Source organism: Neoarius graeffei, chromosome 9 (assembly GCF_027579695.1).
Source record: "Neoarius graeffei isolate fNeoGra1 chromosome 9, fNeoGra1.pri, whole genome shotgun sequence".
NCBI lineage: Eukaryota > Metazoa > Chordata > Actinopteri > Siluriformes > Ariidae > Neoarius > Neoarius graeffei.
Window position 1 is genome coordinate 2,505,214 of NC_083577.1, and position 21,456 is coordinate 2,526,669.

At 40.7% G+C, this 21,456-nt stretch overlaps 1 protein-coding gene across 1 annotated transcript in view; it reads right to left on the bottom strand.

The window, feature by feature from the left end:
- ttn.1 (titin, tandem duplicate 1) overlaps positions 1-21,456 on the bottom strand; it is a 211,255-nt gene that overhangs the window by 27,063 nt on the left and 162,736 nt on the right. Inside the window, exons 171-180 of the mRNA XM_060928917.1 lie at positions 14,134-20,762; positions 3,594-14,079; positions 3,202-3,498; positions 2,524-3,111; positions 2,144-2,446; positions 1,752-2,048; positions 1,371-1,658; positions 966-1,265; positions 488-790; positions 65-370 (exon numbers count right to left, since the gene is read on the bottom strand). Coding sequence (XP_060784900.1) covers positions 65-370; positions 488-790; positions 966-1,265; positions 1,371-1,658; positions 1,752-2,048; positions 2,144-2,446; positions 2,524-3,111; positions 3,202-3,498; positions 3,594-14,079; positions 14,134-20,762 — 19,797 coding nt within the window. The remainder of the gene's footprint in view (positions 1-64; positions 371-487; positions 791-965; positions 1,266-1,370; positions 1,659-1,751; positions 2,049-2,143; positions 2,447-2,523; positions 3,112-3,201; positions 3,499-3,593; positions 14,080-14,133; positions 20,763-21,456) is intronic.

The following is a 21,456-nucleotide window of genomic DNA, read 5'->3' on the forward strand; positions in this document are numbered from 1 at the left end:
ATGAGATATAAATCTTAAAAAAATGCATTAAAACAATATAAAGTGGTAAAAAGTATGTATATACCAAGAATATCTTTAGCTTGGACTGGTTCCTCCATCTCTATTGGGTCTCCAAGACCAGCACAATTCATAGCAGATACACGGAAGTAGTAGTCAACATCTGGCATAAGACCTGAAGCAACATACTCAGTAGTTCTGACTTCACCTTTTTTACTTATTACTGCCCATTCTCCTTCCTCACCAACCCTTTTTCCCACAATGTAGCTAGTAATTTCACTGCCTCCATCATACACTGGCTTGGACCATCCAAGAGTAATTGAAGTTTTAGTTGAATCAACAACTTTGAGCTTCGTAGGCTCAGAAGGTGTATCTGCAGGATAATTTACAAAATAAGGTGAGGATTTATTCCATATTAGAGCAATAGGAATGAAAAAATAATAATAATTTCAGCATAATATGAAAGAAAAGCTGACACACAAATACCTACCAACCGGGTCAGCTGCTTTGTAAAAGTCAGAAACATCCGAGAATGGACCTTCTCCAGCTCTGTTGATTGCACACACACGATACTGATATTCATTTCCTTCAGTCAGGTGATGGACCTTTGCTGTTGTGTCACAAATGGGGTCTTTGTAGATTTTAATCCAACGCAGATTCTTCTTGTCACGTCTCTGTACATAGTAACCTGTAACTCTGCTACCGCCATCCACCCCTGGTTTATCCCATACAAGTTTCATGGAAGTTCTAGTGATTTCTGTTGCCTCTGGTGTGGTAGGTTGTCCAGGAGTAACTGGAAAAATAGTTGTAAAAAAAAAAAAACTTTATTTATTTACCTTGATCAGAATATGAATTAATTTGACTTTGTTTAAATATTAAAATATATAAAATATATATTTTTTATATTATATACTATTATATACTGTTATATTTCACCATATAAATGATTAATGATTATAGTTTCATACCAAATGCATTCTTGGCAATAATCGGTTCAGACTCCAGAGGATCTCCAGGCCCAAATTTGTTGACTCCTCTGACACGGAAGACATATTCACCTCCTCTCATCAGCTTCTGGACAGAGACTGTACACTCCTCCATACAGTCAGAAACAGTAGACCATACAACTCTACTCGTCTCTCTTTTCTCCACAATATAATGGGTGACTTTGGAACCTCCGTCATCTGTTACTGGCTCCCAACGAATTACTATGGTGTCAGCAGTTACTGATCTGAATTCAATATTTCCAGCTGGAGGGCCTGGTTTGTCTAGTAATTTTGAAATATAAATGATAAAGCGTCAATATCGAGGGCATGTAAAATTCATGAAAACAAGTTTATTTTTCAAGCTATCAATGCAAAAGCTTGACACACCTAGAATCAATATTCTGATGGAGGCAGAAGCTGTGCCAAACACATTCTTGGTCTTTAATTCATATGTCCCCGTGTTATGACGAGTGGCATCCTTGATCAGAATGGCAGATGAATCAGTGGCGCTCTCAATTGATAGCTGTGCACTTGACACTAATTCCTTTTCATCCTTGAACCATTCAATTGTTGGCAGTGGCTTAGCCATAATTCCCAGTTTTATCTTAACAGAAGATCCAGCTTTATATTGCACAACATCTAGGTACTCAGGAGGCAGGTCTATTACTGGGGCACCTAAAAGGGGAGGTTTAGAAATAGTAAAACTACTACCTTTAAATACTTAATCTGTAGGTATAAAATCAGTCAATATAAAAAAGTGTTACCTACCAGAAATGTCCACACAAGTTGCTGGTCCAGCAATGAGAGATGGATTGCTCACAGACCCAACTGCATTTTTGGCAAAGACTCTAAATTCATATGACTGATCTTGTGTCAAGCCTGATACAGTGAAGTTTGTCTCAATAACATTGGTAAAGTTAGCCTTTGTCCATCTGCCATTTGGAGCATCTCTTCTCTCAACTATGTAGCCAGTGATCTTAGATCCACCATCAAAAGGAGGCTTCTGCCAGACAAGGCTAACTGAGGTCTTTGTAATTTCAGAGATTCTCACATTTGCTGGAGGTTCTAAAAACAAAACAAGTATTTAGAATATAGTGGCACAGTATCCCTGTGGATTTTACACATTTTCTAAAATTAGTTGTATAATATCAGGAACCTACCACAAGCATCAATGGCAAGTACTTCCTCTGATGTCTTGCTGAATTTACCAATACCAGCAGCATTTTCTGCAGCAACCTTGAATTCATAAATCATACCCGGGCATATTTTTGTCACCCTGATTTGATTAGCAGGGATTGCGGTCTTGTTCACTTTCTGCCATAGAATGCTGCTTCTTTCTTTCATTTGGACATGGTATCCAAATACTGGATTCCCTCCATCTGCTACAGGTTCATGCCAGCAAACTGTAAGGCTTTCTCTCGAAACAAAGCTCATCCATGGTGTTGATGGTGGTCCAGGAATTGCTGAAATTGACAATAAAATGTTACATGTATGTTATTACTGTAGTAACAGATATAGAATATAGTAAATAAGTACTCACTGTATGGAAGTTTCACAGTGACAGTCTGAGAATCAATGTGATCACTGATACCAAGGCGATTCTCCGCTTTAATTCGGAATTGGTATTCTTCACCCTTTGTTAATTTAGTAACTTTAATTGCATTCCTGGCAACTGTGGATGACACCTCTACCCAAGCTGGAGTGCTTGTTTCACGTCTAAGCACAACATAATTGGTCACTGGACTACTGCCATCATACACAGGTGGTAACCATTTTAGGCACAGTGATGTTTCTCCAACATCACTGATTTCAACTGGACCAACTGGAGGACCTGGTCTATCTAACACCAGTATATTAATGAACATCTTGGTTGTTCCACTGGTATTTGAGGCAACAATGTCATATCTTCCAGCATCATTTGCAATACTTTCTTTGAGGCTGATATTTAGACTCTCTGGTGTTACTTCAAAACTAAATCTCTTTCCACACCTCACTGGAACATTGTTTCTTGTCATTGTGACTTTTGGCATGGGCTTGCCAGTGAGAGGAAGCTCAAACTTCAGATTTGATCCTGCTCTCACATAAACAGTGTTGTGTGGGAAGTTCTTCATGTCAAATTCAGGGGCATCTGTGAAGAAAGCACATGTTTAATCAAAACTGGACATTTGAATTAACAGAAACAGGTAAACACACATATCAAGAATGAAATGACACTTACTGAGTTGATCTTTTACAATCACAGGAATTATCATTTCCTTTGGCTCACTGAGTCCTGCATGATTTTCAGCACGAACTCTGAAGAAATACTCTGCATTTTCTCGCAAGCCTTTGATTGTATGGGTATTGGTTTTTACAGTGGCACACTTCACCCACTTTTGATGTCCCTTCTCTAGAGCATCAATGAGGTAGCTTGTAATTCTGCTTCCACCATCACACTCTGGTTTTGACCATACTATTGTAACACTGTCTTTTGTAACTTCAGCTACTCCAAGTCTGGCAGGTGGGCTTGGTATTTCTGTTGGAACAAAAATTAATTCATACAAAGTAAAAAGTACAAGTATCAAAAAATTAACATAACCAATTCTGGCACAAGTAAAAGCAACAACGTACCTGTTATTTTAGTTGCATCTTTTGTTTCAGCAGGTACACCCATACCAAATTCATTCTCTCCAATGACTCTGAAGTAGTAGAGTGCACCCTCTTGCAAGTCCTCTACCTTATAGATGAGATTGTGGCAGTTACTGGTTACACACACCCAGGCCTTTTTGCTAGCTTCACGTTTTTCGACATGGTAGGCTTTCACAGCATCACCACCATCATTCTCTGGGACTTCCCAAGTAACCATGGCAGAATCTTTTGTCACATCTTTAATCTTCACATTAACTGGTGGTCCTGGGGAATCAAGAACTTTAACAACCATTGGCAAAGTTGCAGTTCCAACACCATTATCCAATGTAACAGTATATTGTCCGGAGTCATTTCTTGTTGCCTTTTCAATAGTCAGGGATGTATATTTTCCAGTTGTTTGAATTGTAGCTCTTGATTTGAGGTCAACATCTTCTTTATTCCATGTGACTGAAGGCACTGGTACTCCTTTGAATGGTATGGTCATTGTGAATGAATTGCCATGCTTGACAATCAGCATTTTCCTCAGCTCAATATCAACATCAAATACTGGTTCCTCCTTTCTGTCTGTTGCTGTCTGTGGCTCAGAAACTGGAGATTGCTCACTCAGGCCCATTTTGTTGATTGATTTAACTGCAAAGACATATTCCACATCAGCTGTAAGACCAGAAACAGTGCACTCAGTGCTCTTTGTCATCTGAATGGCAACAGCCCATTCCTCATCCTCTATTTTCTTGTATTCCACTCTGTATCCAAGGATTGGTGCTCCACCATCTGACAATGGCTTGTTCCAGGTAATAGAAATTGAACTTTTGGTGTAATCAAGAACCTTTGGTTTAGATGGTGGGGTTGGCACAAGTAAAGCATCCTTTGCCATAGCTGGAGCAGATGGCTCACTAGGAGGACTTAAACCTGCAGCATTCTCTGCAAAAACTCTAAATTCATATTCACTTCCTTTTCTTAGTTTGGATACTACAGCTCTTTCATCTTTTACAAGCTCCCTGTTGACTCTGACCCAACGAAGACTTGATTTCTCACGTCGTTCAATCACATAGCCACATATTTCACTGCCTCCATCAGAAGCAGGCTTAGCCCAAGTTACAGTCATCTCCTCGCTGGACACATTTGTTATTTCAACATTTGTTGGTGCTGCTGCAAAGGTGAATGGATCAGAGGCTTTGACAAGTTCACTTTCAAGAGGTTCACCAAGTCCAAATTTATTTACAGCCAAAACTCTGAATATGTATTCATTGCCTTTGAGGAGCTTTGTGACTTTGCATGTTCCAATTTTCACTTCTCCTTGTACAATTGTCCATGCCAAACTGCTGGTCTCTCTTTTCTCAACAACATAATGTGTGACTTCTGAACCACCAATTTCTTGGGGTGGTCCCCATGACAGTGTGCAGCCCTCTGCAGTGAGCTCAGTTACTGACAAGGGTCCTGCTGCAGGTCCAGGTTTATCAAGGATCACACATTTCACTGGCATTGACACTGTACCAGCAGCATTCTGTAACATTAAGACATACTTTCCAGAATCACTCCTTCTGCAGTCTTTCACTACTACCATAGTGCTAGTATCTGTTGCAGATATCTGAATTCTTGCATTGAGGTGAATCTCTTTTCCATCTTTTGACCATGATGCCACTGGTAGTGGGCGTCCAGCAATGTCAGCATTGATCTTTAGGGTCTCTCCTGCTTTCACAACCACAACATCTCTAAACTTGACATCCATCATAATTCGTGGTGGTTCTACATCATCTTTGACTGTGATAGGGCCTGTGTTATCTGATGGCTCACTAAACAGTCCAGCAGCATTCTTTGCAGTGACACGGAAATCATATTGCTGATCTTGAGTAAGACCAGTGACATCAAAGTATGTTTCAGGAACATTGGTAAAGTTACATCTCATCCAGCGTCCATCTGGAATATCTCTACGTTCAATAACATAACCTGTAACTTTGGCCCCTCCATCATATTCAGGCTTTGTCCAAGAGAGAGAAACAGAAGATCTAGTAATGCTTGTAACCACTGGTTGACCAGGATGATCACATGGATCTCTAGCAGCTATAGCCTCACTGACTTTGCTGACCTTTCCAATGCCGGCAATGTTTTCAGCATATACACGGTACTCATAGAACATAGCTTCTTCAAGGCCAGTTACTTTAAATTCAGTATCTTTGATGAGAATCCTATTCACCTTTGTCCAAAGAATACTGCTTCTCTCCTTGCGTTCCAAGTGATATCCAAGAACTGTGCTACCTCCATCATTAACTGGTTCATTCCATGTCACAAGCATGAAGGATTTGGTAGCATGAGCCACACGTGGAGTAGCAGGTGGCCCAGGTTGCTTGAATGTATATTCTGCTGTAATCCCAGGAGAGTCAATAGGCTTACTCTTTCCATAGCGGTTCACTGCATATATACGGAATTGGTATTCAGAACCATGAGTCAGACGAGCTACCTTGACTGAAGTTCTGGCAATGTTTGATGAAACAATCTGCCAGACTGTTGTGTTGGTATCCCTCTTCTCAACAATATAGTTATTAATGGAACATCCTCCATCATATTCAGGGGGAGACCATGATAGCGTAATGGAGTCAGAAGTCACAGCATCAACCTTTACTGCAGCTGGTGGGCCTGGCTTGTCAAGAACCACAACATTGATATCAGTGGAAATCGTGCCAGCTGTATTAGCTACGGTGATTTCATATTTCCCAACATGCTGAATAGAAGCTTCTTTGATTACAATCTTGCTTGATACCATGGTGTTTATTATTGTGAGATAAGTTGTTTGCTTAAGAGGTAGGTCATCCTTTTTCCATGAAACCACTGGCTTAGGTCTGCCTCTTATGGGAATTTCAATAATAAGGTCATCTCCAGCCTTAACACTGTAAGTGTTGAAGAGCAGGTTAAATGAAGGCTCTATCTCTATGTCTTTGGCACAAACAGGCACACCAAGTTCTTGTGGTTCACTCTTGCCTTTCTCATTCAGTGCAATTACCCTGAAAGAGTATGTTTCACCAGGTTTAAGGTTCGACACAGTAGCTTCCAGGACTTTCACTGTACAACACGCAACCCAGTTGTCTGTGCCTTTTGACTGTGATTCGACATTGTAACAAATAACTTTACTACCACCATCATGTGCAGGTTTCATCCATGTGAGAGTCACACTGTTCTTGGTAATATCCACAAGAGTGACCTTTCCTGGGGACATAGGGACCTGAGCAACTTTCACTGGATTTTTTGTTTCTGCCATCAGACCAAAGCCATACTCATTAACAGCACACACTCGGAAATAGAATATTCCTCCCTCCTGAAGTTCTTCTATCTTGAAGAAATTTTGTGTGCAGATGCTTGTGACAGTTGTGTAAGCTTTCCTTGTAGATTCTCTCTTTTCCACAATGTAATTGGTTATTTTGGCTCCACCATCAGTAAGAGGAGGCTCCCAGTAGAGAGTCACCGAGTCTTTCTTAATTTCCTTTACATCAAAATTCTGAGGCGCACTTGGTGAGTCAAGCACCCTGACATTCACAAATGCTGACTTCGTGCCACTCTTATTCTCAAGTGATAAAACATATTTCCCACTATCAAATCTATTGACATTGTCAATTACAAGCATGGTGTATGAACTAGTAGTTTCAATAAGTGCTCTCTCAGTTAAAGCCCCCTCTTCCTTCTCCCATTTGACCGATGGTTCAGGTCTACCTCTAATTTTAATAAATAGACGAAGTGATCCACCTGCACGAACAGAGACAACTTTTCTAAGATTTGCATCAAGTTCAATCTCTGGTGTCTCAATTCTTTCAATAGTAGTCACAGAGCCATGAACATCAGCAGGTTCACCAACTCCTTCTGAATTAATGGCACACACTCGGAAGTTATACTCAGCATTTTGTTTAAGGTTTTCCACTGTTAAGCATGTTGCCTGTAAACCAGCTGGAGGTGTACATGTGGTCCATTCTTCTGCACAGGCCTCTTTCATCTCAACAATATAACCTTTGATATATGCCCCACCATCTGTGGCTGGCTTACCCCAAGCCAGGGACACAGATGAGGTTGTATGATCTGTTACTTTAGGATGATGTGGTGGACCAGGAGGAGTCGTTGCATTTATTGCTCTATAGAACAGAGATAAGTCACTTAGTACTCCCACACCAGCAGCATTCTCAGCAGCCACACGGAATTCATAGAAATGTCCCTCTGAAAGACCAGTTACTTTGAAGTGCAAGTCAGAAAGCTTCTGTCTGTTGCACTTGGTCCATCTTACACCATCTTTGTCACGTTTCTCCAGGTGATAACCAATAATTTCAGTTCCACCATCACTCTCTGGGGCATTCCATGATAGAACCATTGAATCTTTTGTTATCTCACTTGCTTCTGGTGTTGATGGTGCACTTGGTGGCTTGTATGGGTTGCATGCAGTTATTGCCTTAGACTCCAGTGGGTCACCAATTCCATATTTATTGATAGCCATAACTCTGAAAATATATTCATCACCTGCCAGGAGATTTGTCACTTTGTAACTGGTAGTGTGAATATTTGCATCAACCAGAGTCCATGATAACCTGCTAGTTTCTCTCTTCTCAAGAATGTAGTGAGAAATATTAGCACCACCATCCTGGGAAGGTTCAGTCCAAACCAGATCACATCTATCAGACATAATACCAGTTACATTTAGTGGTCCAGTTGGAGGGCCTGGCCTATCAAGAACCCTCACAGTAATGGGAATTGTTTTTGTGCCACCACTGTTTCTTAATACAAGGTCATAATGACCACTGTCTAATCGTGTACAGTCTTTGACAGTAATAGTGGCACATTTCTGTGTCGTTTTTATTTCAATACGTAGTGTCTTATCTATTTCCTTTCCTTCTTTCAGCCACTGAACATCAGGAATGGGTTTTCCATGAATATCTGCATCAAGAACTAAGTTCTCTCCAGCACTGACAACAATGACATCCTGGTACTTAGGATCCATTGAAACACTTGGGGGTTCAATTTCATCTGTCATGGTAATTGGACCAGTGCTTTCAGATGGCTCACTGAAAATACCTGCAGCATTTCTTGCTATTACTCTAAATTCATACTGTTGGTCTGCTGTTAAGCCAGTGATTGTGAATTCAGTCTCAATCACATTGGTAAAATTGACCCTCATCCAGTGGCCTTGAGGCAAGTCTCTCTTTTCAACAATGTATCCTGTCACTTTGCTGCCACCATCATATTGAGGTTTTGTCCATTGTATTACCACATGGTTCTTTGAAATAGAAATAGCTTCTGGAGTACCAGGTGGATCACATGGATCACGAGCAACAAAGCTGTCTGAAACCTTGCTTGCTCTGCCAACACCAACAATGTTCTCGGCATATACTCTGAATTCATAACCAATTCCTTCCTCAAGATTACATATCTTAAACATGGTGTCAGTAATGAGAGTTTTGTTCAACTTTGTCCACAATATACTAGTTCGTTCTTTACTTTCCAGGTGGTAGCCAATTACTGAGCTTCCACCATCGTTGACAGGCTCATTCCACTCAATTATCATTTGATCCTTGTTGGCAGATTTCACATATGGAGTTCCAGGTGGCCCAGGAGGTTTGTATGGATACTGAATCAAAATTGCCTTTGATTCCAAAGAGGAACTCTTACCGTATCTGTTTTCAGCAATGACTCTAAACTGGTACTCAGCACCAGTTTTCAACTTTGTTATTTTAAGTGATGTCCTGGCAACTGATCCAGCAACAGCTTCCCATGTTGTGGTGGTGGTGTCTCGCTTTTCAACAATATAATGCTTCACATGGCAGCCTCCTGTGTAAGACGGAGGTTCCCATGAGATTGTTACAAAGCTATTGCTCACTTCTTTCACTTTAATAGGGCCAGTTGGTGGACCAGGCTTATCAAGGATAATGATTCCAATTTCCTCTGTAATAGTACCAGCACTGTTTGTTGCACTAATTGCATACTTTCCAAAGTCATCTTTATTGGCTTCGGTAATCTGTAGAATGGCTGATGTTGGTGTGTTTGAAGTACTGATTCTAGATGTCACTTTAAGAGATTGTCCATCCTTCAGCCAAGTAACCTTTGGCTTGGGGCGTCCAAATACGGGTATTTCCAATTTAAGTTCATCACCGGATTTGACACTGTATGTACTAAACTGTACTTTAAGGCTTGGTTCAATGATTAAGTCATTGGCAATGACAGGAGCAGCAAGAAGCTTTGGCTCACTCTTTCCTGTCTCATTATAAGCAATAACCCGGAACAAGTACTCTTGACCAGCTGTAAGACCAGTGACCGTGCCTTCACATGTTTTGACAGATGTTGCTACACCCCATTTTTCTGTTCCCTTGGGTTGCATTTCAATCAAGTAGCCTACAATTCTGCTTCCACCATCATGCTCTGGTTTCTCCCAGGCTAGAGATGCACTTACTTTGGTGACATCAGTCAACATGATCTTTCCTACTGATAGAGGTACTTCAGAAGCCTTTGATGCAGTCTTGGTTTCAACTGGTAGACCAATTCCATATTCATTTTCAGCCATAACTCTAAAGTAGTATAGGGCCCCCTCTGCAAGATTTTCCACCTTGAAGCTTGTCTTGCTACACTTTGTTGTGACATTAGCGTATGCTTTTCTTGTAGATTCACGCTTATCAACAACATAGTTTTTGATTTTTGCACCTCCGTCAATAAGTGGTGGATCCCAAATAAGAGTAATGGAGTCTTTCTTAATATCTTTTACCACCAGGTTAAGTGGTGCTCCTGGTGTATCTAATACTTTTACTGACACAAATTCACATGCAGTGCCACTACTGTTCTTAAGGGACACGGCATATTTTCCAGAATCTTTTCTGTCACATGAGTCAGTTGAAAGCTGTGTGAAATTTAAACCCTTCTCAATTATGGCCTTCTCTGACAAATCCCCTTTATCTTTAGTCCATGTTATCTCTGGTGTCGGTCTTCCCTTGAAAGGCACATTAATTCTAAATGATCCCCCAGCACGAACAACTATACCTTTCCTCAACTCTGAATCAAGATGAATTTCTGGAATTTCAAGTCTGTCCTCTGGTTTCACAGACTCAGGAATAACCGCAGGCTCACCCACGCCTAATTTGTTGATAGCACATACTTGAATCTTATACTCCTGTTGTTCTGTTAGTTTGGTTATTTCAAATTTATTAACACGCAGACCAGTTGGTGGAGTACACATAGTCCATTCATCCTCCTCAGCTTTGCATATCTCAACAATGTATCCTTGAATAGCACTTCCACCATCATTAAGAGGCTTTCCCCATGCCACTGAAATGGAGCTCTTTGTGGTATCAATTACATGTGCATGTATGGGAGGGCCCGGTTTATATTTAGGATCACAAGCTTTGTAGTATGATGTAGGCAAGCTGGGTTCACCAATTCCAGCTGCATTTTCAGCTGACACTCTGAACTCATACTCATGATCCTCGATGAGGCCTTGCACTCTGAAACATACATCAGTGACTTTTTGTCTGTTGCATCGGATCCACTTAATTCCAGAACGATCTCTCTTTTCAATAATATACCCAATAATTTCACTTCCACCATCATTATCTGGTGCACTCCAGCACACGGTCATAGAATCCCTGGCAATGTTAGTCACCTCCAGAATTTGTGGTGATCCAGGGGATATAAATGGAGTCTTCATAATTACAGATGGCGTATTAATTGGCTCACTAACACCATAATTGTTCACGGCCATGACACGGAAGATATATTCATTGCCTTCAAGAAGGTTCGTCACTTTAAACATTGTGGCTTTACAAACATTAGAGACAATGGTCCAAGCAAGGCGGCTTGTTTCACGTCTTTCAATAATATAATGAGTGATAGGGCTTCCTCCATCATGTTGTGGGGGATGCCATGACAGTGTACATTTATCGCTTGATACACCTGTGACATGAAGAGGTCCTTCTGGTGGACTGGGTTTGTCCAGTACTTTTACTTGAAATGAGACAGTTTGTGAGCCAGCAACATTGGTGAGATGAAGAGTATAGTGTCCACTATCATGTCGAAGTGCATCCTTTAAGACAATCATAGCCCTGCTGTCAGTGTTTTTGATCTCACATCTCATTGTATTTTCAAATTTCTTGTCATCTTTGTACCACTGCATTGTAGGCAGTGGTTTGCCATGGACATCTGCATCAAGTTTGAATGTATCCCCAGCATTCACAATAATGGTCTGAGTATATTCCGGATCAACTGAAAACTTTGGTGGCTCTACTTCATCCAGTGCAGCAATAGGTCCACTGTTGAAAGATGGTTTGCTAATGGTGCCATGTGCATTTTTTGCAATTACTCTAAAGTCATATTTAGCTCCCTCTGTAAGTCCACTAATAGTATATTGGGTTTCAATGACATTTGTAAAACTAGCTTTCACCCAACGTCCCTCTGGCAGATCACGCTTTTCAACAGTATAACCAGTTATCACACTTCCTCCGTCGTATTCTGGTTTTGTCCACTGGATTGTTATTGAATTCTTGCTAGCATGAATAGCTTCTGGCATGCCAGGTGGGTCACATGGATCACGGGCCACATATCCCTCTGAGATTTTGCTGCACCGACCAATGCCAACGATATTTTCACCATAGACCCTGAACTCATATTCAATTCCCTCTTCCAAAGGACTGGTTTTGAATTGTGTTTCTTGAATCAAGGTCTTGTTTATCTTTGTCCAAAGGATACTGTTCCTCTCTTTTCTTTCAAGGTGATATCCAATGATGCTGCTGCCACCATCTGAAACAGGTTCATGCCACTCAACAACCATGTGATCTCTTGACAGAGATGACACAAAGGGAGTACCAGGTGGGCCTGGTTCTCTATATGGGTACTGAGCAACAACAGTTGGTGAATCTAAAGCATAGCTTTTGCCATATCTGTTTTGAGCAATAATCCTGAACTGATACTCTGCCCCAGTTTTTAGTCTGGAGACCTTCAGTGTCGTTCTTGCCACAGAAACTGCAACATTCTCCCATGTAGTGGTAGTTGTGTCTCTCTTTTGTACAATGTAGTTTGAAATTGGGCAACCACCCGTGTACTTTGGTGGTTCCCATGACAGTGTAACACTTGATACTGTGACCTCAAGAAATCTTACAGGGCCAGAAGGTGGTCCTGGTTTGTCAAGAGTGATTATTTCAACTGTTGCATCTTTTTGTCCAAGAACATTTGAGACATTGATTCCATACATGCCACCATCCTCTCTGGCAGCTTCTTTGATGCTAAGAATTGTACTATGTGATGTATTTGAAATGTTCACTCTTGTTGTGAATTTAAGGGATGCACCATCCTTTATCCATGTCACCTTTGGTTTAGGGCGTCCAGAAATTGGAACTTCAACTTGCAGGTCTTTTCCAACAAGAACGCTGTAATTGTTAAATGCAGGCCTCACATCTGGTTCAATAACCAAATCCTTTGCTTGTACTGGGACTGCAAGTGTTCTTGGGTCACTCTTTCCTTTTTCATTAATAGCAATTACTCTGAAAGTGTACTCCTCACCTGGGTTCAAGTTATTAATAACAGCCTCTAATGTTTTTACATTTGCACAACCAGACCATTTTTCATTTCCCTTCACTTGCATTTCAACAAGGTACTGAAGAATTCTACTGCCACCATCATGCAGTGGTTTTTCCCAAGCAAGAGAAACACTTGTTTTTGTAACATCTACAACGCTTAATTTTCCAGGGCATTGTGGCACTTCTGATACTTTCAGAGGATCAGTAATATCTGCAGGTATTCCAATACCATGTTCGTTCTCTGCAAGGACTCTGAAATAGTAACAACAGCCTTCTTGAAGTGGTTCAATTTTCCATGACAGTTTATGGCAATTTGTTATAACAGCTGAGAAGGTTTTCCTTGTAGTTTCACGCTTTTCAACAATATAATTTTTTATCTTAGCACCTCCATCCAAGGCAGGGGGTTCCCACGAAAGAGTGACAGACTCTCTTGTAATTTCTTGAACTTTAAGGTTAACTGGAGCACTAGGTGTATCAAGAACTTTCACAAGGATGGTTGCAGACTTTACCCCAGATGAGTTTTCTGCAGTCACGGTGTACTTTCCACTGTCATTTCTATTTATTTTATCAATCACAAGAGAAGTGTGACCACTCGTGACATCGACTTGTGCTGTCTCTTTAATAGGGCTATCATCCTTCTCCCATTTAATTTGTGGTATAGGACGTCCTCTAATTGGAACAAAAATTCGGAGAGATCCCCCAGCTTTAATAATGATAAGCTTTCTAAACTCAGGATCAATATCAAGATCTGGCTCCTCTGCCTTATCTTCTGGTTGAATGTGACCAGCAACATCTGCATGCTCACCAACACCAACCTTGTTAACTGCACATACTCTGAACTTGTATTTCTGTTTTTCTTTGAGATTTTCTACAGTAAAACATGTTAACTTAACACCAGTTGCTGGGGTGCACATAGTCCATTCTTCAGCAATTGAGACATCCTCTGAAATTTCAACTTCCTGAGTGGGTTTTATATCCTCTGCTGTTGCTTTTACCTCACAGGACTCAACAATAAATCCCTGTATTTCACATCCACCATCATAAAAAGGTTTCCCCCAGACAAGTGACACGGATGATTTTGTTGTGTCTATCACCTTAGGATTATGTGGAGGACCTGGCTTGAACACAGGATCCAGAGCTTTATAGAATACTGTTGCTGAGCTATGCTCACCAACACCAACAGCATTTTCAGCTGCAACTCTAAATTCATAGAGGTGAGCCTCAAGGAGCCCAGTGACTTTGAAGGTTAGGTCTGTGACCAGTGTCCTGTTGCATCTAATCCATCTAACACCCTCCTTATCCTGTTTTTCAATGATATATCCAGTGATAGGAGTACCACCATCACTTGACGGTGCTTCCCAACTTAATACCATTGAATCTTTCTTGATATCAGAGACCTCTATTCCCTTTGGAGCATCTGGAAGCATAAACGGATCCTTAATAAGAACTGGGTCAGACAGAAGTGCTTCACCAACTCCAAACTTATTCACTGCCAAAACCCTAAAAATATATTCATTGCCCTCAAGGAGTTTTGTTATTTTCAAAGTTTCAGCTTGAACTTTGGGGTCAACAAGAGTCCAGATGAGTCTGCTTGTCTCTCTTCTTTCAACAATGTAATGAGTGATTGTGCTTCCACCATCCTGTTTTGGGGGTTTCCATGTAAGGCAGCACTGTTCACTGGTAACCCCTGTAATAGATATAGGACCCTCTGGTGTCCCAGGTTTATCTAGAACATTGACATTGACCTGGACAGTTTTCTCACCACCTGGATTCCTTAATAGCAGAGTGTACTGGCCACCGTCAGCAAGCTTGGCCTCTTTTACAGATAAGCATGCAAAAGTGGTGGTGTTTTTAATTTCACGATGTATAGCGTTTCCAAGTTCTTGATCTCCCTTCATCCAGTGAATTGTTGGTACTGGTTTTCCATGTACATCTGCATCAATTTTAAATGATTCCCCTGCATTTACAACAATTGTCTGTGTGTAATGTGGGTCTAGGCTGATGCGAGGGGGTTCAATCTCATCTTTTGCAGTAATGGGTCCAGTGCTATATGAAGGATTGCTAAAAACTCCTGCTGCATTTCTTGCAATAACCCGAAACTCATATTTCTGGTCTTCTGTGAGACCTGTGGCAGTATACTCTGTTTCAATAACATTGGTAAAGTTTGCCTTCAGCCAGCGTCCTTCAGGTAATTCTTTCTTTTCAACAATATAGCCTGTGACCTTGCTTCCACCATCATACTCGGGTTTAGACCACATGATAGTGATGGAATTCTTTGTAATTTTAACTGCCTCAGGTATACCAGGAGGATCACAAGGATCTCGAGCAATATGTCCCTCTGATATTTTGCTTGCCTTTCCAATACCAACAATGTTCTCAGCATACACTCTAAATTCATATTCAAGGCCTGCCTCAAGGCCTGTGGTCTTGTACATTGTGTCCTGGATTATACTCTTATTAAGCTTAACCCAGAGAATGCTGTTTCTCTCTTTACGTTCAAGATGGTAACCCAAAATTGTGCTTCCTCCATCAATAACTGGCTCATTCCACACCACAACCATACTATCTTTGGTTGAAGTATGAATGAAGGGTGTTCCAGGTGGTCCTGGAAGCTTATATGGATACTGTGCAATAACACACTCTGAGACAAGCACAGGGCTTTTGCCATATCTGTTCTCAGCAGTGATTCTAAATTGATATTCAGTTCCTGTTTTGAGTCTTCCAGCTTTTACCTTGGTTCTTGCAAGATTTGCTGCTACAACTACCCAGTTTGTTGTGGATGTGTCTCTTTTCTCCACCAGATAGTTCTTAATGGTGCAGCCTCCATTATACTCTGGTGGTTTCCATGAAATTGTGACACTATCAGCTGTTACTGCTTCAACTTTCACTGGGCCACCTGGTGGGCCAGGTTTGTCAAGGACAACTACTCCTATATTCACTGATGTCTCACCAGCTGTGTTTGAAAGTTTGATGCTATACTGGCCAACATCATCTCTACATGCCTCTTTGATTACAAGATTCAATTGGTTGTCTGTGGAAGAGAAGTTAATCCTGCTTGTTCGCTTAAGTGGTGTAGTATCCTTCACCCATGTGACAGCAGCTTTGGGACGAGCAATATATGGAATATCTATTGCCAAATCCTCTCCAGCAAGAACACTAAATGTTGAAAATAACAACTTGGCAGATGGGGCAATTATAAGGTCTTTGGCAATCACTGGAACACCAAGTTGGCGAGGATCACTGGTGCCTTTTTCATTTCTAGCTGAAACACGGAACATGTACTGTTCACCAGGAGTAAGCCCAGAAATAACTGCCTCAGGTACCTTGACAATCATGGCCTGTGTCCATTTCTCACTGCCTTTACTCTGCATCTCTACAACATATGCAACCACTCTACTTCCTCCATCATGTTCAGGCTTCTCCCAAGACAATGTGACACTTGTCTTTGTCACATCTTGAAGTGTAATCTTTCCTGGAGGAAGTGGTTTTTCTGATACTTTGACTGATTCACTGGTTTCGATAGGGAGACCAATACCATACTCATTCTCTGCCAGTACTCTGAAGTAGTAATTGCATCCTTCTTGAAGCTGATCAACATTCCATGTTGTTTTATGACAGTTAGCATTAACTGTAGCATAGGCCTTTCTTGTTGCCTCCCGCTTTTCAACAATGTAGTTCTTAATCTTTGTGCCACCATCATTTAGTGGAGGATCCCATACAAGTGAGACAGATTCCTTGGTCACTTTGCTGATTTGAAGGTTTTGTGGTGCACCAGGTGTATCTAGAACTCTAACAGTCACAGAAACTGATTTGCTTCCAGAGCTGTTTTCCACAGTCAAAATATATTTACCACTGTCATATCTATTCACATTTTCCACTACTAAGGATGTGAAAGATGATGTGTTCTCAATTGTAGCTCTATCCAAAGGTTCATCATTTTCCCTTGACCATTTGACTTCTGGAGTTGGCCTTCCTCTAATTGGCACAAAGAGCCTTAAGGTGTTACATGCCCTAATGTTCACAACCTTACGAAGGTCAGCATCAAGGTCAATTTCTGGTGGTAAGAGTCTTTCTTCAGCCTTAGGTGTTCCAGGAACAGATGCTGCTTCTCCAATACCCTCACTGTTAACAGCTAAGATATTTATTTTGTATTCCTGATTCTCCTTAAGAGTTGTTATAGTAAATGATGTTGCTTTCAGTCCCTCTTTAGGAGAGACAATTGTCCATTCCTCCTCTTCAGTTCCAGGTATACAGGTCTCAACAATGTATCCAGTAATTTCAGACCCACCATCATACAATGGTTTATTCCATGCAAGTGTGATAGAGGAACTTGTTGTGTCCAAAATCCTTGGGTTACCAGGTGGGCCTGGTTTGAACAGTGCATCTGTGGCTGTTGTATAGGGACATGAGGGACTTGGTGCACTGACTCCAGCTACATTTTCTGCAAAAACTCTGAATTCATATTCATGTCCTGGAACAAGCCCAGTTACCTTGAAATGTAAGTCAGTTACCTTCTTCTTGTTGCATTTAACCCAGCGTAAACCAATTCTGTCTCTTCTCTCAATGCTATAGTTAGTGATTTCACTGCCACCATTGTTTGCAGGAGCTCCCCAGCAAAGCATCATTGAATCCTTTGTGACAGCTGTAATCTCAGGCATTTGGGGAGGATCAGGTGGAACATAAGGGTTTTCCGCAATTGTTGGGTCAGACTCAAGGGCTTCCCCAACTCCATATTTATTAACAGCCATGACTCTGAAAATGTATTCATTTCCTTTGAGTAATTTTGTTACCTGGTACTGTGTCACTTGCAGGTCTGTTGCCACATTTGTCCAAGCAAGTCTGCTTGACTCACGTTTTTCAATTACATAATGTTCAATGTTTGCCCCACCATTATCTTCAGGCGGAGCCCATGTAAGCAAACATTTTTCTGCTGTGATATCTGAAACCATAAGAGGTCCTTTAGGTGGTCCTGGTTTATCAAGGACTTTAACATTGAATATATGTTTAGCAAATCCACCCACATTAGTAGCTGTCAGAACAAATTGACCTCCATCTTTTCTAAGAGAGTCCTTGTTAACCAAACAAGCAGTGAGGTCTGTCATTTTTATTTGTAGTTTAGATGTGTTTTCAATGTCTTTTCCATCTTTGGTCCAAACCATAGATGGCAGTGGCTGTCCTGTAACATCAGCATCAAGTCTGAAGACTTCTCCTGCCCTAACAAGCACAACATCCTTAAATTTAACATCAACCATAATTTTTGGTTCTTCAATATCATCTTTACAAATGATTGGATCTGATGCATCTGATGGGTTGCTAACAGCACCAGCTGAATTTCTTGCAAGTACACGGAATTCATATGATGCATCTTTAGTTAGACCACTAACAGTAAAGGTGGTTTCAACAATGTTTGTGAAGTTGGCCCTTATCCAGCGCCCAGCTGGTAGATCTCTTTTTTCCACAATGTAACCCGTAATCTTGAACCCACCATCATATTCTGGCTTTGTCCACTGAATTGTGATTGCATTTTTAGATACACAGATTGGTATAGGCTGACCAGGTGGATCCACTGGATCAAGAGCAAGCATGGGTTCAGATGCTTTGCTTGGTTTCCCAATTCCAGCTGCATTTTCAGCCATCACACGGAATTCGTATGCAGTGCCAGACTCTAGTCCAGTTGTTTTGAAAAGATTTCCCACCACAAGAGCTTTACTAATTCTATGCCAGACAATGCTGTTCCTCTCTTTTCTTTCAACATGATATCCAATAACTTCACTTCCTCCATCATTAACTGGCTCATTCCAGCCAACTGTCATTGCGTCCTTTGTGAATTCAACAACCTTGGGAGTGCCTGGTGGTCCAGGCACCTTAAATGGATAAGCTGCAACTACAGCTTCTGAGGTAATTGGAGGACCTGTACCATATCGATTTTTGGCCTTTACACGAAATTGGTATTCCACTCCTGTTGTTAGATGAATTGCTTTATAGGTTGTTCGAATGACCAGTGAAGACAGTTCTGTCCAGTTCTGAGAGGTGGTTTCCTTTATTTCAATAACATAGTTATTGATTGGTACACCTCCATCATTTTCAGGTATATCCCATGAGAACTCAATGGAATCACGAGATATTTTGTCTAATTTTATTGGTCCCCTAGGTGGTCCAGGGACATCATGCACTTTGACTATGATGTTTTCAGTAACTGAACCAACTATGTTTTTCCCAGTAATTGAATACACTCCAGTGTCATTTCTCAAACATTCATTTATAATCAAGATGGTCGAAGTAGAGGTATTTTCAATCATTGTCCTTTGTGTTAACTTGAGAGGCTGATGGTCTTTCTGCCATGTTACTGTTGGTTTAGGACGCCCAATTACGGGTACCTCAACCTTTATGTTATCTCCAGCCTTTGCTATGACAGTCTTCTGGCAAATACCCCGCAAGTCAAATTCTGGTTCTGTGTTTTGTTCTCTTATAACAACATGCTTGCTTTCACGAGGATGGCTTCTGCCTGATAAATTAACAGCCATAACATGGAATACATACTCCTCATTTTCATTTAAATTCTTCACAGTAAAGTCTAATGACTTTACAGTGGTCACATGAGCCCACTGGTCTGTTCCTCTTTTCTGAGCCTCAATAACATACCCAGTGATTCTGCTTCCCCCATCATGTTTTGGTTTGGTCCATGCAAGACAAGCTGAGTTTTTGGTAACATCAGTAATTGTGACTGTTTCAGGCGGACTTGGTGCTTGAGATGCTCTGATGGGATCGAGGGTTTCTGCTGCTTCACCAATTCCAAATTCATTTTCCGCAGATACCCTGAAATAATATTCTGACCCCTCTGACAAATTTGGAACTCTTAAAGAACACATGGCACATTTTGTTACTACGGTAGCATATGCTTTGCGAGTAGCTTCTCTTTTTTCAATTATATAATTAGTAATCTTTGCACCGCCATCAATAAGAGGTGGTTCCCACTGAAGTGTAATGCTTTCCTTGTCAATGGCTTTTGGTTTAAGATTGATAGGAGGCCCGGGAGAGTCCAAAACTTTAACATTCACATAAGCTGACTTCTTTCCAGCAGCATTCTCTAATGTCAAATCATATTTACCAGCATCATGTCTGTTGCAATCAGGAATGACTAAAAGAGTGTAAGTCTCTGTAATATCAATGTTTGCACGGGTTTTTAGTGCAGTCCCCTCCTTTGTCCAAGTCACAGATGGAGTTGGACGCCCTTTAATTGGAACAAATATGCGAATAGAGCCTCCAGCTTTGACAACTAGTGTTTTTCTCAATTCAATATCAAGTTCCAGGTCTGGGATTACTTCACGTTCAATAATTTCAATAAGGTCTACTGTTTGTGCTGGTTCCCCAACTCCCATTGCATTCATGGCACTAATTCTAAAATGATACTTGGCTCCAGTCTCCAAGCCTGGAACAACAAATTCTGTGATTATTAAAGGTGTAGTTGTATCTTTCACCCATGTCTCTTCTCCATCTTTTTTGTGCTCAACAGTATATCCTGTAACAGGCATGCCACCATCATTTAAAGGTTTGCCCCAATGCAGTTCAGCTGTGGTTTTTGTTGTATCCGTGACTCTTGGGTTGATTGGGGGTCCGGGTACATCTAAATGAAAGAAAACATATCAGGAAAATATATTAAAAGTATAATTTTTGCAATTTAGAAAGATCTTTTCAGTGGAAAAGCAAAAGCATAGTCATTCTATTATTCTATATCAAAGTAATGTGTAAAATGTCTGCAGTAAAAGGATTTTTTTGCAATATTTGATAAAGTGTGTGCGGAGTTTAATGTTGGATAATGTCAAGATAATGTATTTATGTGATTTTAGAGCAAACTGATATAAAACCTGACCTACTCACTGTTTTCAAATATCAGTGTATTTATTGCAAGTTAAGCATTTTTTTGTTTCGCATCAACACTAGTTTACAGTGTTATAAAATAATATATAAAACAGGTATATCATTACCGTGACAGAGTAAGCGGGGCGAGATATTGTAATCAGTGCGGTTTGTTTGTTTGCTTGTTTTTGTTTGTTTGTGTCTGTCTGTTAACAATCTAGCGTCTAGACGGTTGCACCGATTGACTTCACATTTTCAGGGTAGGTGGGCAATGGTCAATAGATTACCTGATTAAATTTTGGGGATAAATGGATCAAGGTCACCAGAAAGGTCAATCTTTCAGTCAAAATAACATATTTTCCATTATAACTCAAAAACGGTTACCAATAGATAAGTGTATGCTATTATGAGCATATAGGAACTTCCATATGGCCTTTCATTTGGCACCATGATCTTTGACC